At 41.9% G+C, this 14,411-nt stretch overlaps 1 protein-coding gene across 9 annotated transcripts in view; it reads right to left on the reverse strand.

Annotated features, from left to right (window-relative positions):
* LRP1 (LDL receptor related protein 1) overlaps positions 1 to 14,411 on the reverse strand; it is a 447,517-nt gene that overhangs the window by 231,466 nt on the left and 201,640 nt on the right. For all 9 annotated transcript variants that reach the window (XM_020778743.3, XM_072991220.2, XM_072991217.2 and 6 more), the window contains 2 exons: positions 13,532 to 13,660; positions 12,248 to 12,511 (listed from right to left, as the gene is read on the reverse strand). In XM_020778743.3, coding sequence (XP_020634402.3) covers positions 12,248 to 12,511; positions 13,532 to 13,660 — 393 coding nt within the window. The remainder of the gene's footprint in view (positions 1 to 12,247; positions 12,512 to 13,531; positions 13,661 to 14,411) is intronic.

Genomic DNA, 14,411 nt, shown 5'->3' on the forward strand with positions numbered 1-14,411 from the left:
AAAGGATACTCCTAGAATCAACTTTGGTCACTGGCCACACGGGCTGGGTCTATTCTGGCTACTGCAGTACCAGAACAGGAATTTTTCCAAAGCTTTCACAAGCTATAATTAACATAAAAAAGGATGATTCTACTTCTGATATCATCTTAGAACTGCAGAGCTGGAAGGGACCCTATGGATCATGGATTCCAACCCTTGTCAAGGAGGCACAGTGGGGAATCTAACTCCCAGCCTCTGGCTCCACAACCAGAGGCCTCAACCTCTGAGCTATCCAGCAGTTCTTCGTAAGAACCAGTATGGCATGTAAGTTAAGTATGGCTTGACTTGCAAGCCTTAAGAAGCAGTACAAAAGTTCTGCCTACATTGTTTTATTTGGGCTGTCATATTCTCAGATCAAGGTTGTCACTTAATTTGCATTCAGGGCTTAGGGGAGAAAATTCACTGAGGATGCTCCGGCCACTGTTCCTCTCCTGATATCACTCCCTCAACCTATGCTGTCTCACAAGGCTGCTGTGAGAATAAAATTGTGTTGGGGGACACCTACAGATGAACATGAGATGCCTTGAAGGAAGAGAGGATATAGCTACAATAAACAAAATCAGAAGAAGTGTAAAACAAAACCCTTTTCAATGGAACAGAACTGGAGAGAGGGGGGGGGCTTAGCTATTGGAAACAAAATCCAACTGCTTAAATTTCACTAAGCATTACTTCTGTGAGATGAAAAACACAGCAAAAGAAGAAGTAAAAAACAAAAACAAAACAAAACACAAGTCTTTCTAATTTCTGAGGCCAGAAGAAAATAAAATGGGAGCCAAAGTATGCATTACTGCAGTTGGACTCATTTTTCAATTTTTATTAAAAGTCCTTGGAAACCAAGTATCAGGTTGGGACACAAATGAACTCAACAGAGAACTGGCTGCTATGCAAACTGTGTAATAACTTATTCCCAGCCACCCCATGCCTTCGTTTTAAGAAATAACACAATGTGCAACTGGGAGCAACCCAGTGTCCAAAAAAGGTTGTTTGTGAAAGCTACTGATTTATATCCACACAATGGGCACAACCTCAAATGACCTCACACGGGCAACAGACGCCACCATCCAGACCCTGCTAGAAGTAATCAGGATAACTTCCTTTGCAGACGTAATGGCACAGACATGCCTTCAAAAGCCCCTGCTGTTCTTAGAAAGGCACACAACGCATCTCACCCTGCACGGAGGCCCTTTGCTCACCCTCAGTCTCGCAACTTCCGATAAGCACACCAGTTAGCGACAGGCGCATCTCTTGTTATGACTTGAATGAGAGACGGAGGCCCGGGCGGCAGCGATGTTATTTACAAAATTCCAAACCCCTTCCACCATAATTAAAAGGCTGCAATTCCCCAGGTACTATTAAAACTCAGCTTGGCGTCTCAGAACAACCATGGAATTAACTTCCTGAATGCATAAATTCCTAAGCAGTCAGATCAACAGAGACAACCTAAGAGCCCTACACAGTGTTGCCTGACAACTGCACAAATACGAAGAGAAAAGGCCTGGGTGCAGAAAGGAGGTCTCTCACTGACCTACTAGATGGCCTTTAGAAAATCTCTTGTCCTCCCACCGACGCTATATAAATGCGAATCAAGTGGCACAAAGCCACTGCGGCAATGTGGGCTATGTGACAGCCAGAGTTAGACTTAGGAGAGCAAGGTTCAAATATTTCCTCAACTATGAAACTCACTGGATAACTGGATTGTCACAATTTTTCATCATAACCTACCTCAGAGGACAGAACAGCAAAGTGAGATCTATGCATGCCACCCTCAGCCTTTTGGAGAAATTGTGGGAAATGAACTTAATAAATTAATTAATCAACAAACTGACTGCAAATCAGACACACGGAATGTTCCAAGTACAGACTTCTGAACCCTGAGAATCTCAATGCTTGTTTGCTTGTTTTTAAAAGAGCAAGTTTCCAACTCTCAAATTTTAAAATGCTGGGATGAAACTGATACTGAGAAAGAATTTAGAGAGTCTGGGATTGACTGGGAAATTTTGGGAGATGTTGTCCAAAACAGTAGGTTTTCAAAGCTCTGATGGAAAATAAGACTTCACTGCAATGGCTGTTTAATTTTCACAATGTACTTGGGACAAAAAAATTATGTATTTCCTTACGGCGATGTTTGACTAGATTCAGTGTGCACACAGCCCTACCTCATATGCTAATCCATTGTTCACAGGGGTGCTTCTTCCCATCTGTTCAACCAGTGTGGAAAGGAAGAAAATAGGGGCTTAATTTGTTAAAGGTCTGTAGGTGCCTCCACAGTGCAAGCAACGCCAGTCAGATAAACCGTAAGGGCAGAAAAGCTGAGAGCATAATGAGTGGAAGCCATATGCAAGCTATTTTCTCAACAGAGAGAAAACCAAGAGCAGCCAAGGGTTCTAAAATGTACCATACACTCATCCAGCAAAGTCTTACAGAAGGGGAAGGTTACATATGGGGGAAATTTTCCTGGCCAGCGTTGATGGCAGTATAAGGGACATCCATCTATCGGCACAGAGGTGTTGCCACAAACAGGTCAGCTCATCACTTTGAAAGAAAACCCATTGGCTCTGGGACCCTTTACTCTACCCAAAGGTAAAGTAAAGAATGTGGAGTGCTAAGAAGCACTTCTATAATTACAGCTGCTGTTGCAGTAGTACCTGAAACCCTTCTACTCTCTACCAGCACAGCCTTCACTGAAGCAAAGTAGAGGTCTCATCCTTATGGGTTGGTTGGTTTACAAGGATGTAACTGGGGCTCAGATTGTTAACAGATAGACTGCTTGTATAGACTACAGGATTACAGCATGCAGAAAACCAGCAGAACAACATTATGGCTCAGACAAAATCAAGAAGTGGCTCTTTGTCCATATTAGAACTGTTTGTGTCATACTGGGTAAGCTTCTCCTTATTTTGGGCAGGGGAAAAGAGCTAATAATCCCACTTGAGGAGAGAATGATGAAATAAAACTTGAATAAAGAGGTAAGGAACAAAATCCAAACATAAAGCCTCTTTCTCACCAGAATATTTCTGAGCAGTATTCACCTGCTGCTTGGAAACATAATGGTTAATAGATGCTTGTACCACTAATCAAACAGACAGACTGGCTTCCTTAAATCCTGCTGAGGCTCAGATCAGAGATGAGGGAAAACTAAGGAAATTCTACTCCAGAACTAAGCCAATCCTTCTTAGGGTTGGAAGAAGAATGGGGGATATTTACGTATTTCTCCTTACCCTCTGAATTTATCTCATTCTCCACTTGGTGATGACCGGCTCGGATAGTGGACACCATAACTTATACCAGCAGCAAATTCTTTTTGTTCAGCTGCATCCTATATTTAGAAGTCCCTCCTTCTTTCATCTGCCTCTCCTATATTTCAGCTTCGATGCATGAACCCAAGCTTCGCTACCATAGAAGAAGGAAAACATTTTCTCTATATATTGCAGATTTCTAAACTTCTGTTGAGTCTTCTCTTCCCCTTTTTTTTTGGGGGGGGGGGAGGGAGAGAATGGAAAGCCTCAAACCTCATAGCCATTCCTTACAATTAAATTTCTCCATCCTTCCCTGAACCATCCCCAGCTTTGTGTTATCTGTTTCAGGATGCAGCAACTGGACCATAGGCATCCTTCAGTCTCGAGAGACTATGGTAACATGCTCTAAATCGAGGAGTGTCCTCTCCAGAGCATGAAGCCCGGGTAAGGTAATATGGAGGATAGGCTGTTACCCAAGCAGCAGATCCCCCCTCTCCACATTGCTGAAATGGTCCAATGGAAAGGCAAGAGCCAATACAACTGGTTCCAGCAATGTCGCAGGAGTTGGCAGAACGACACATGCTGCCTTCGGGACTCCAGCTCCGGATTTTGCCTCGAGGTTAACTCCTGAAGCCTTTTCCACGAGTGGATATAGCCACAAGGAAGTGGAGATTTGAAATTGGAGTTTTCCTTCTCCTAGATGGGTTGCCTTCCATGGCTGACGAGCCCCACCTACCCGGTAGCAACTGGAACCACACATAATATTAAGATCATGGTCACTCAATATATTTTGAGAAAGGCATCATACAGTAATTTGACAGAGTTATTCTTCAGTGCCTTCCCTAACCGATCTCTAGAATGAGAACTGCCTTTTTTCCATATCTTCCCACATTTGATCTAACTTTCTGTTGAATTTTCAACCGCAACTTCAAGATCTCTTTCATTATCAGTCTCTACCAGCAGTCTTTATGAGAAGTCACCATTTTTTGGCCTTTCTGTACGTATTATTACATTAAAACACAGTGTGACCTGGTGTATGACATCTACACAGAGGGAATTAACAAAACAGACAGGATGGATTAAAATTGGTATCTTTTTTAAAAAAAACATTAAAAATCAGATTTGTAATTTAATTTTTATTTTAATCAAAATTAATTTTAATCAAATGCTTTTGGAGGAAAATTTTTATAGTTTTCTATTTAAGATACATTATAGTTCAAAGCTTATTCAGCATGAAATAGAGCTTAGCATGAGGCTGTATATTCATGCAATAATTATATTTTTGGTAAACTAATTGAATTAATCCAAGTTATCCAAGCTGAGATAACATGCACTTTTTCACAGTAAAGTGGTATAAAATAAACCATTTTATTTTAAATACAGTAATAAGCTCAGGAAAAAGCCCTTAATCCCATTGTTGTTCTGCAATTCTATGTACAACGAATGAACACATTACTGTACCTTAAATGCTAGGTTTGAAGATAGTTTGGAGGGAAATGCATCTGTACCAGGCTCTATGAGAGGGGAGGGGCAAGCAGTAAAAATGAAAGTGAAACTTTGTGAACAGCTTACAAACCTTGGGATCTTTGTGCACGTAGCTGGAATGATTTTGTTTTTTTAAGATACAGTAGAACTTCTACTTACAAACGTCCCTACCTACAAACGATCCAATTTACGAACAGCTCCGGCAGCAAAATTTTACTTCTATTTGCAGCCAGAGCTTCAAGATACAAATCAAAAAAGCAGACAAAAAGGGTGGGAAATTCAAACAGTTGGTGGCGAAGAGGCTGCTTCTTTGTAGCTCTTTCGCCCCAACAGTTAAGAAAAGGGAGGCTCAGCTTCCCGGACTTCCAGCGCTGCTGCTACCGCCACCGGGAGGCGAGCTGCCGGACCATCCTTGCTGGGCTCAGCCTCCTGGGCTTCCAGTGCCGCAAACACCACCTTTCGTAGACCAGCCCTAGCAGGGGAAGCCCTCCCCGGTAGGTCCGGTCTACCAGCCCGGGAAAGCCTGTGTTGGTGGCTTTTGCAGGGTGGGGTTATGTTTGTTTGTTTTGTTTTGTTTTTTTGCAGCCGCAGGGGCTTGCAGTGTTTTATTTTTATTTTTTGGTATTTTTTCTTCAGCCGGAATAGATTAATCGGTTTTCAATGCATTCCTATGGGAAATGCCGCTTCTATTTACAAACATTTCAATTTACAGCCACCATTCTGGAATGGATTAAGTTTGTAAGCAGAGGTACCACTGAATTTTGTTTAATGACTTCAGTTAATAAAAATTGATGTTTATCAATACAATACAAGGATATATAAGCTATATAATGCTATTGTTTTAGTTAAATAAAACAATTTAAGTTGTTCTCCAAATATAAGTTATTAACCTATTAAATTAAAATCAGTTCCAACATAGCTGTTTTACTAATCTGACAAGTTACTATTCTAAATATGAAATCTTCATCTGGTTGCAAATATTAAAGATTATAACAACCAGCAAGAATGAGCCTTTACATTTAAAAATTATGATATAAATCAAGTCTTACTGACAGGTGATTAAAATTGTTATCTAAATTGTGATTTAAATCAACTTAATTTAAATCAAATCCACCCTGAAAACAGATAATCAAGATATCTATATAAGGAGAAGTTGGGTGCTACCAGACTCTGAGAAAGTTACATTTTGGGCCAAAACTTTGTGAATTGGAGGATTCTAGGAGGCATTGTCCAAAAAGTAACTTTTCTAAGCTCTGGCATGCTCCTGTTTATTTAAAAACAACTCAAAGTGAAAAAAGAAAAACAAGAGCCTGGCATGCCAGGAAGTAAATCCCAGAGAGGAAATGCCATGGAAACCTAGATGTTTTTCAGCTCTGGTCTAGCAGTGAAGCTTTGATTGGCTTCTGTAATCCTCTGTGAGAAGGCCAGATAGCACAACTTCATAGGAAGGTTAAACGTTTAAAACATACCTTTAAGCGAGATGGGCCACAGTGTAGATCTAGCTAAAAGAAATGTCATCTGATAAAGTCAGTGCAAAGCAGAAAGGGAAACCTGAGTACAGTACAATACTTAACAGTTTAATGATGTGCTCTAGAACATTTCCTGGTGCGTAGTAATATCAAGCTGAGCACCACCTAGTAATTGCCCAGATCTTCTTTACCTCCCCTTTTTAAAAAGAAAGATAATTTTTTCTGCCCTCAGGACCCCACTGGAAGTCTCAAAGATTACAGAAAAAGACTCTGAGTTGTACGTTTCTCTAGTATCTTTCGATACCAGGCCATACGGCCCTTGAGACTTCAACTCATTTAAAGTACCTAGGTACTCTCATATCCTCTCTTTACCTATTTTGGGCAGCAGCCCCCTCTCTTCCTCCTTTATTTGACCAGCACTAGTTGAACTTTTTCCCCCCTTCTGGAAAAGATGGAGGCTGAAGTAATTCTGTATTCTCTGCCATTCTGTATACAGTCTGTCAGCTGTTAGGAGGACTCAATTTTCCCCCACACAGTGGACCTGCTCTTTCCTTGTTCTTCCTCTTGCTCCAAGCATAAACCAAACCCCTTCCTTACTGTAATATTATTTGAACAGTCTTGTACTCAGTTGGGAAAGACCATAATGCTAATAATAACATTGGGACTGATTCTGGACTGAGCTTTTGCTTCATTATTCCACACTGAGTGCAACCAACCGACTCTCAGACCTTGAACCAGAATGGCCCAGTGTAGCACTGATTCTCCAAAGAGTTCCCACCTTACAATTCCATTGCTATGCAAAGCCATATTTCTTCCCCCATTCAGACAGTCTTTAGCATTCAGTCGTCAGAAAACATGTTGACTTATCATTGGCCTGTTTTAGAGGGATTTTTTTAAAAGAAGGGAAATGATGATGATAATGACGACAACAACAATGACCATCCGTCCTTACCAGCATCAAATCTTTTACCTGCTGCATCTGTTTGCATTATATTATTGATGCTGTTTTCAAGACTGTAGATGGGCTACTGCAGCCTGTGTCTTGCCAATATCACACAGAGAAGGATATTAATCATCTCAAGGACACATTTATATTTATCCTGGGTCATCTGCAGTGTATACAACATTGCTAAAGGATAACCCTTCACACTCCTTCAGTGGACTAAGTGCCTCAGACCAAAGGAGTTATGCTGTTTCCATGTCCCTAGATTGAAAGGATTCAGACTATTTCCCCCTAGCCAAAGACTGAAAGGAGAAAGATAGTCCCCTTGCAGTGGTGGGGTGAAATACTTCATTTGAGATGGTGCTAAAAGGAAGGGAGAAGAAATTCACAGGAACAAAGCAAATAAAAATGCCATCGTAGCTGATTTTATAGCACCCCACTTGAAATTAAATTAAACAAGCTCCAAATATTACTTCTTATTTTGGGGGAGGGGGGAAAGACAGCAGCTCTGGCTGGGTTATTTTGGGAGCTATAGTTTAAACAAACAACTTTTTCCAAGTCTTAGTTAATACACCAGAGTCGAGCGACTGAGCACAGTCCACACTCCTTTTGCTCTTTAGAGTGAAACCCACCACACATTGTGAGACTAAGATAGTTCTGCCTTAATAAAAACAAACACTCAAAAGTGAAGTAGGCGCTCACAACTTGTCTGCATCCTATGCAACTCACTGGGTCAAGCTCAGCTGAGATTAAGAACAGGATTTATGCCAGGGGACATTTAGAGTAATTCAAAGAAGGATTTGTCAACCACAGGGCAGTGGTGGTAGTGGTGGCGGCGGCTCTGAAGAGGTTTTAGGAATAAGAAGGCTTGGGGAAACCACTCCAGAAACTGGGGAGAAGGTACCCTTAAGGATCCTGAAAGTGGCTGCAATAGAAGAGGGTCCAAACTGGGAATGAAAAGGAAAGAGAGACGTAGATTAGAGGTTCAGCCCTTCTCATCTCTGCCCCAAGCCCTTCAGCTCCAGGTTTCATTCAGCTGTTAAATTTATATCACATCCTTCCTCGTAGAAGTTCACGGCAGCACACACAATGGATTCATCACAGGGAGTCTTTCATCTGACAGGGAGCCAGCAGAGAAACCAGAGGCCTAGGAAGGCACAACAGTCGCCGCAGAGAAAAGTGTTCTGCAGAGGGGAACAAGAGTCACCTGCTGCAAGTAACTAGTCACTGATAAGGTGTTCTCTTTCCAGTAACTAAATGATTATAAACTTACATTACATTACACTACAAACCCCAAGTAGGCTCTGTCTAGAGGGGCGGGGTACAAGTAAAATAATAAATAAATAAATTATAGTTTATAATATCACTCTTGGGGAGTGGAGTTATCTTTCATTCATAGAGCTATGGCCTCAAGTCAATGGCAAAGAAGTAATATCACTTGGCTGAATGTGGGGGTGCCATTCCCAAGGTTGCTGAGCTGTTGGCTTAATCTACAGTAGTAGGGCAGATCCTCCTGGATGACGTCACGGCTGCTTCTGAGGGGCACGGTTGCCCATCATTCTTCTTTCTCATAGGTGACAGAGAGCTTGCTTAATTGCCTTGCCTAGGTCCAATCATAATGGCATTATGTAACCATTGTCCTATCTGAACTCTGTCAACTATCTGTGAGCTTGTAAGGTTAATAAAAGCACAGTCCTCCTGGGGGCAGGGCAGAGAAGACTTCTCACTCTGCTTCGTCAGACTAATCGTCCATCAGGAGCACTGCTGGCAGACATCCCTGTGTGTGTGGCTTACTTCTTTAACTTCTATCTCTAAGAGACTATTTGCTTCCCTAATTATCTAGTGATCATCACAAAGCCCATCAGCCTTCTCATTTCGTGACTCCAACAGTTGAAGTGCAGCCTAGCGCTACACCTTGTGCTCCATTAAGACTGCTGAGAAGAAATGGAAAGAAAACTGGAAGAACACATTTGCTGTATTATAGGCCAGCAGCTTCCAATATTGAAATGTGGCTAAAAAGAACTATTTTAATTACTTTTGAGAAGCAAGATTGATTTTGTGTTCTCGATTGATTTCATTTTTAAAAACTGCATTTCTAACACAGTGGCCTACTTTTGAGGTTGGGTGGGGTTTATCAAAATTATAAAGAACAACTTTTTAAAAAGTAACTTGCCCAGCTCTGAGTAGAGACTGGGCACAATGGTCCTGCATAGATTGGAAGGGACAACATGGAAAGTGAATAGTGTAGCAACCCAAAATATTTAGTCAATATTTGTTGGCAACATCATAAATTCTCTTTTTTACTAAGTCGCCTTCCTGGTATGCTGGGTAAAGGAAAAAAACAAGCCACAGGCAACCAGCAGCACATCCTGACAGCAACAGAGTTCAGCAGAAAAGCCAAGCACCAACTGTGTTGCTTGCTCTGCTTGAATCATTCTTCTTCCCAGATGGCTTAGATTAAAAAAATAATAAAAAAATAAAATCAATGTACTTTCTGAATTCCTGTTTCCAGACTGAGGCATGGAGACTGTTTGGCCAACAATTATACAGTGCTAAAATAAATAAATAATAATAACTATAAGAATAAGCAAATCAACAACACATGCAAGTTACTTGAGCAATCCAAGACAGCAACATGCGGCTTCTCTGAAATTACACAGCTTACCAGGAGGGAAAAACAGAACAGGAATGAAAACTGACTTAAGGCACAACGAGAAAGGGGGAAAGGGAGAGAAGAGAGGGACAGAGAATAGGGCAAACAGGGAAGAATAGGTTCCTAGCAGCTAACATGAGTAACAGGAATAGATAAGGCTCTGTTTCTGTGAAAGAGGGAGAGAACAAACAGACAAACAAGTTCTAAACACCACAAGGAGGAAGAAAATTCCAAGTTTCGTGGAAAATGTTTATATGTGTACTGTTGAGAAAGTATTCAAATCTACATTTTAATTACTAGATTAACACCATGCCTAGATTAATGGCAAGAAATCAATTTACAGTAATTTCCTAGACTAAAATCTTTTCCTTGCTATGAATTTCCTGCACAGAGATGTATGTAAATTTGGGGCAATCTTTCTCAAACTTTCTAAATATTGGCCCCATATCTATACACATAGTGAGATCTGTGTATGTTTCGATTCAAGCACCCTACTACTACATGAGATATTAAGTGTTAAATCTGGGACCCCACAAGATGAGAAAAGGATTAGATCAGGGGTGTCCAACCTTTCACCTTCCCTGGGCCACCTGAGAAGATGAAAATTTGGTTTGGGCCGCACACAAATTTGGTTTGGGCTGCAGTGGGGGAGGCAGTCCTAGCCGTCCTCCACAGCCCCGCTCCAAGCTGCGATCTCAGACAGCAGAGGCTGCCAGCTTCGACTCCGGTGGCTTTATGGGGCCAGGAGGGGGTCACCTATTGACAGGGACGGCACAATGCAGTCACACAGCCCCCTTCTCCCCTCCCCTCCCACTCCTTCCTTCCTTCCTTCCCTCTCCCCCCCCCCCACCATTGTGATGTGCCCCACCCACATTCCGGCCACAAGCGCCGGCAATGTAACTTGAAACTTTGGAATTTCTTTAAAAATAAAAAATTGCACTGGGCCGCATTATGAGCCAACCTGGGCTGCAGGTTGGACAAGCCTGGATTAGATGGTATTCCTCACCTACCCATAAGAGGTACAAAGTGGGGAAGGGCATTGAAATCCATACTATTCTAGCTCTCCAAAACCACTTTCATGTAAAAGGAGCTATTAGCAGACAGTTCCTCCTATATTTTCAGTCTGGATCAAATAGGATTTCCTATTCTAGCCGGTAATCAACTTACTCTCATCCTCCTTCTCGTCTTTGCTGATGAGAGAGCACCTCTGCTCATTCTGTGTGTCTTATCAGGCTCCTGTCCTTCCCTGAGATTTTGCAACCCCAGCTCCATCCCAGTTTCTTTTGCCTCTCCAAGGCAGCAAGGGGAGAACTGCTAACTGAGGGGAACATTTTAAAGTAAAACATGGTGCTTTACAAGAGCTATGGACTACAACTCCCAGAATCCCCCAGTGAGCATAGCCAGTGGCAATAGCTGGCTGAGGGTTTCCGGGAGTTGTAGGCCATAAAAATAACTTTTTACCATCTCTGTGCTTCACATGCTAATGTTTCACTGAATGATCCAAAAGAAACATGGGCACAGTAATAATGGCTAAGCTGGTTGTTCTTTGGAGCAGGGGATCTGTGAGATCTCTAGATAAATGGGTGACTTCAGGAGGAATAGCAAGGTATCACAAAGTCTGGGAGAGACAGACAGGTCATCGTGAAGTTTGGTCATCTGTCTTCTTCTGTATGGCCTCACAAGTATTTATTGGTTGGGTTTTAATCATATTTATATTAAACTATATTTTTCACGAATTTCAACTTTTAAAAAAAAACATCCTCACCAAGTGTGAACACAGTCTGCCCCATTAACGATCAGGCACAAGGAGCAAATTAGTTGGAGATACATTCTTACTTTGTCCTGTTGATTAACTTAAATTGTAATCCTTTCTACACTTCTTTATTCAGAGGTGTCCCTCATTGAGCTCCATTAGACTCACTCTTGGGAAAGTGTACACAGGCCAGCAGAAGTTATCTGCTACAATTTTGCTTGTTCAGAACACTGTATTTTAAAATGAGAACTAACGCCAATAATGCTAGAACAGTTGCCTTCCCCATATTATCACAATAGGAGGACTTTATCTGGTCAAAGGAAGTGCGTTCCACTTGAGAACATAACCAGCTGAATGAACCTCAGCTTCAGAGACTGAGACACAGACAAGAAGAAAACCTAAGTGTATGCCCAGTAGGGCTTGGACTCTTCTTTCCCCAACTCTCCCAAGTCACCACTCTAGTCAAACTCCACAGGATTGTTTTCTTTCTTTCCTTCCTTCTTTCTTTCTTTCAACAAGTGAGAAAAACAAGTGAATGAAATCAAGCATGTTATATTTCCCAGTAAAGTTAACAGGCATGTTGATCCACTTCTGATGAACAGCAACAGTGGGTACCCATAAAAGATAAGTTTGTTCATCAAAATGGCAATCAAATTAGCAGCTACTTACGATGCAAGCTGAGAGAAATGTTGATGGTCCACTCTTCCACAAAGCCCTTCAGACTGGGGATCTTGGCACATTTCAAGACTGTTTGGGAGGAACTGTCCCCAACGTGGACCCAGCAGACTGTGTCTTCCACATAGTTGAAGTCCATTGCAGTGGTCTGCTTAGTACTGGTAGGAGTGATGTTTGGGACGGATACACCATTCAGGTAAGTAGCCATGATATTCTGAGAGTTAGCAATAAGCAGGATGGGTGGTCGCTCCACTGGTTCTGAAGGAAACATAAGAACCAATGGAGAAGTAAGGCTTAGGTCTAGGATTTTCTTAAGAGACCTACACAACTTGGAACAAGCCCCATCACATGCAACTGCAAGGGAGATCTCAGAGTGACAAACATGAGAGGGTACATATTTCACTATATCTCATGTTTAAAAAGAGCTGAAAAGAACAACTTTTGCAGAAGGAAAGTTTGTTCCATGGAGGAATCTCTCTCACAACCATCTGGCACTTTTATCACAGCTACTGATTGTGTAAGTTTTCAACCTGGGATGTGAAAAAGGTGACCTTTTTCAAAGGGGTGGGTGGGTGGAGGATAAGAGAGATTTCTTAACCTCAGTTACATTTTGAACACGCCTAAGGATCCAACAGTTTGCAAAAATTCTTAAGAACATAAGAGCAGCCCTGCTGGATCAGGCCAAGGGTTCATCTGGTCCAGCTTCCTGTATCTCACAGTGGCCCCACCAGATGCCTCTGGAAGCACATGAGACAACTAGATACCTGTGTCCTGATATCACTCCCCTGTATCGGGCATTTGGAGGTACCTTCCTTTTAAGCCTGGAGATCATACATCCCCATCATGGCTTGTAACCTGTGATGGACTTTTTCTCCAGGAATCTGTCCAATCCCCTTTTAAAGGCATCTAGGCCAGATGCCATCACCACATCCTGTAGCAAGGAGTTCCACAGACTTCTGCTTCTAACTACAGTGCCCAGATTCCTCAGGCCTGCATGGCCGCTTGTTGAGTTATTTTGGGAACTGTTATTAAAAAAAAAAGCAGCTAACTTTCCCAAACTTTTGGTACCAAGCTGGTGACTTTCCTTATGAAAAAAAAAAAGCCCTGCATAACAGGGAGAACATCCACATTTGAGGGACTCTGACAAGACCACCTAATGGAGCTCTAGGAAATCAAAAATATTGTAGGATTTGTAGAGTGACAACTCTGATTTGCCAGCTGTCAATGCAACTTACTGGAGAGAAAAGTGGAGGGCTGGAAAGACGGAAAATCTCTTACCATTCTTAGCTTTGCAAGATTTGTGATCAGGCTGGAGCAGATAACCCTCCACACAGCTACATGTGTAAGCGCCATCATGGTTGGTACAGGTCTGGCTGCACGTCCCATAGACAGTACACTCATCAAAATCTGTTGGGGAGAGGAAGAAACGAAGGATACCAGAGCTTAGAAAGATCTCCAACCAAAATAAAAAAAGTAAACTTTATGATGCAGGAGCAATAATGATATTTCTGAAGTGCCTACTACTCTAAATAACCTTTGCCAAACTAAAGAATAACCATGAAACTAAACACTAAACTTATCATTTATTTATCTGGTATGAAATATACCCCAATAAAATGTTGCAGAAGGAGGAAAAAGAATGGGTAGAAAGACAGAGATTCAAACACGTAAGACACATGTACCCTAGATTAGCCATTCCCATTGGGTCCCATATGTCCCCCCCTGGGGGGGGCATGGCACATTTGAAGGAGGCCACAGATTCATCTGTTCATGTTATATCCTTGTTTGCATACAGCCCAAGTCTTTCCTTGTTTGACAAGGGGACCTGGAGCCTGAGAAGAGCTCCTAAAAGGGCCATGACCAAAAAAGAAGCTGAGAATGGTTGCCCTAGAGGAATAATTGCATAAAATTGAGAAAGCATAAACTCATTTCTACCTGGAGAGCTTTTATCCAAGGTTATAGTCTACTGGCAAGCTGTCCTGTATAGGACACTCTGAAATTAACAGGCATTGTGCAAGAGCATGGTAGTATTACTGTTTGATTCCCATGAATTTCATGGTCACCACTCTGGAGGACTGGGTGCTAGGTTATGAGACTATAGACTGTATCTTAAGAACCAGTCTGGGGGTACCTTTTGAATTATCCCCTTTTAACTCAT

This window comes from Pogona vitticeps, chromosome 2, assembly GCF_051106095.1.
Source record: "Pogona vitticeps strain Pit_001003342236 chromosome 2, PviZW2.1, whole genome shotgun sequence".
Taxonomy (NCBI): Eukaryota; Metazoa; Chordata; class Lepidosauria; order Squamata; family Agamidae; genus Pogona; species Pogona vitticeps.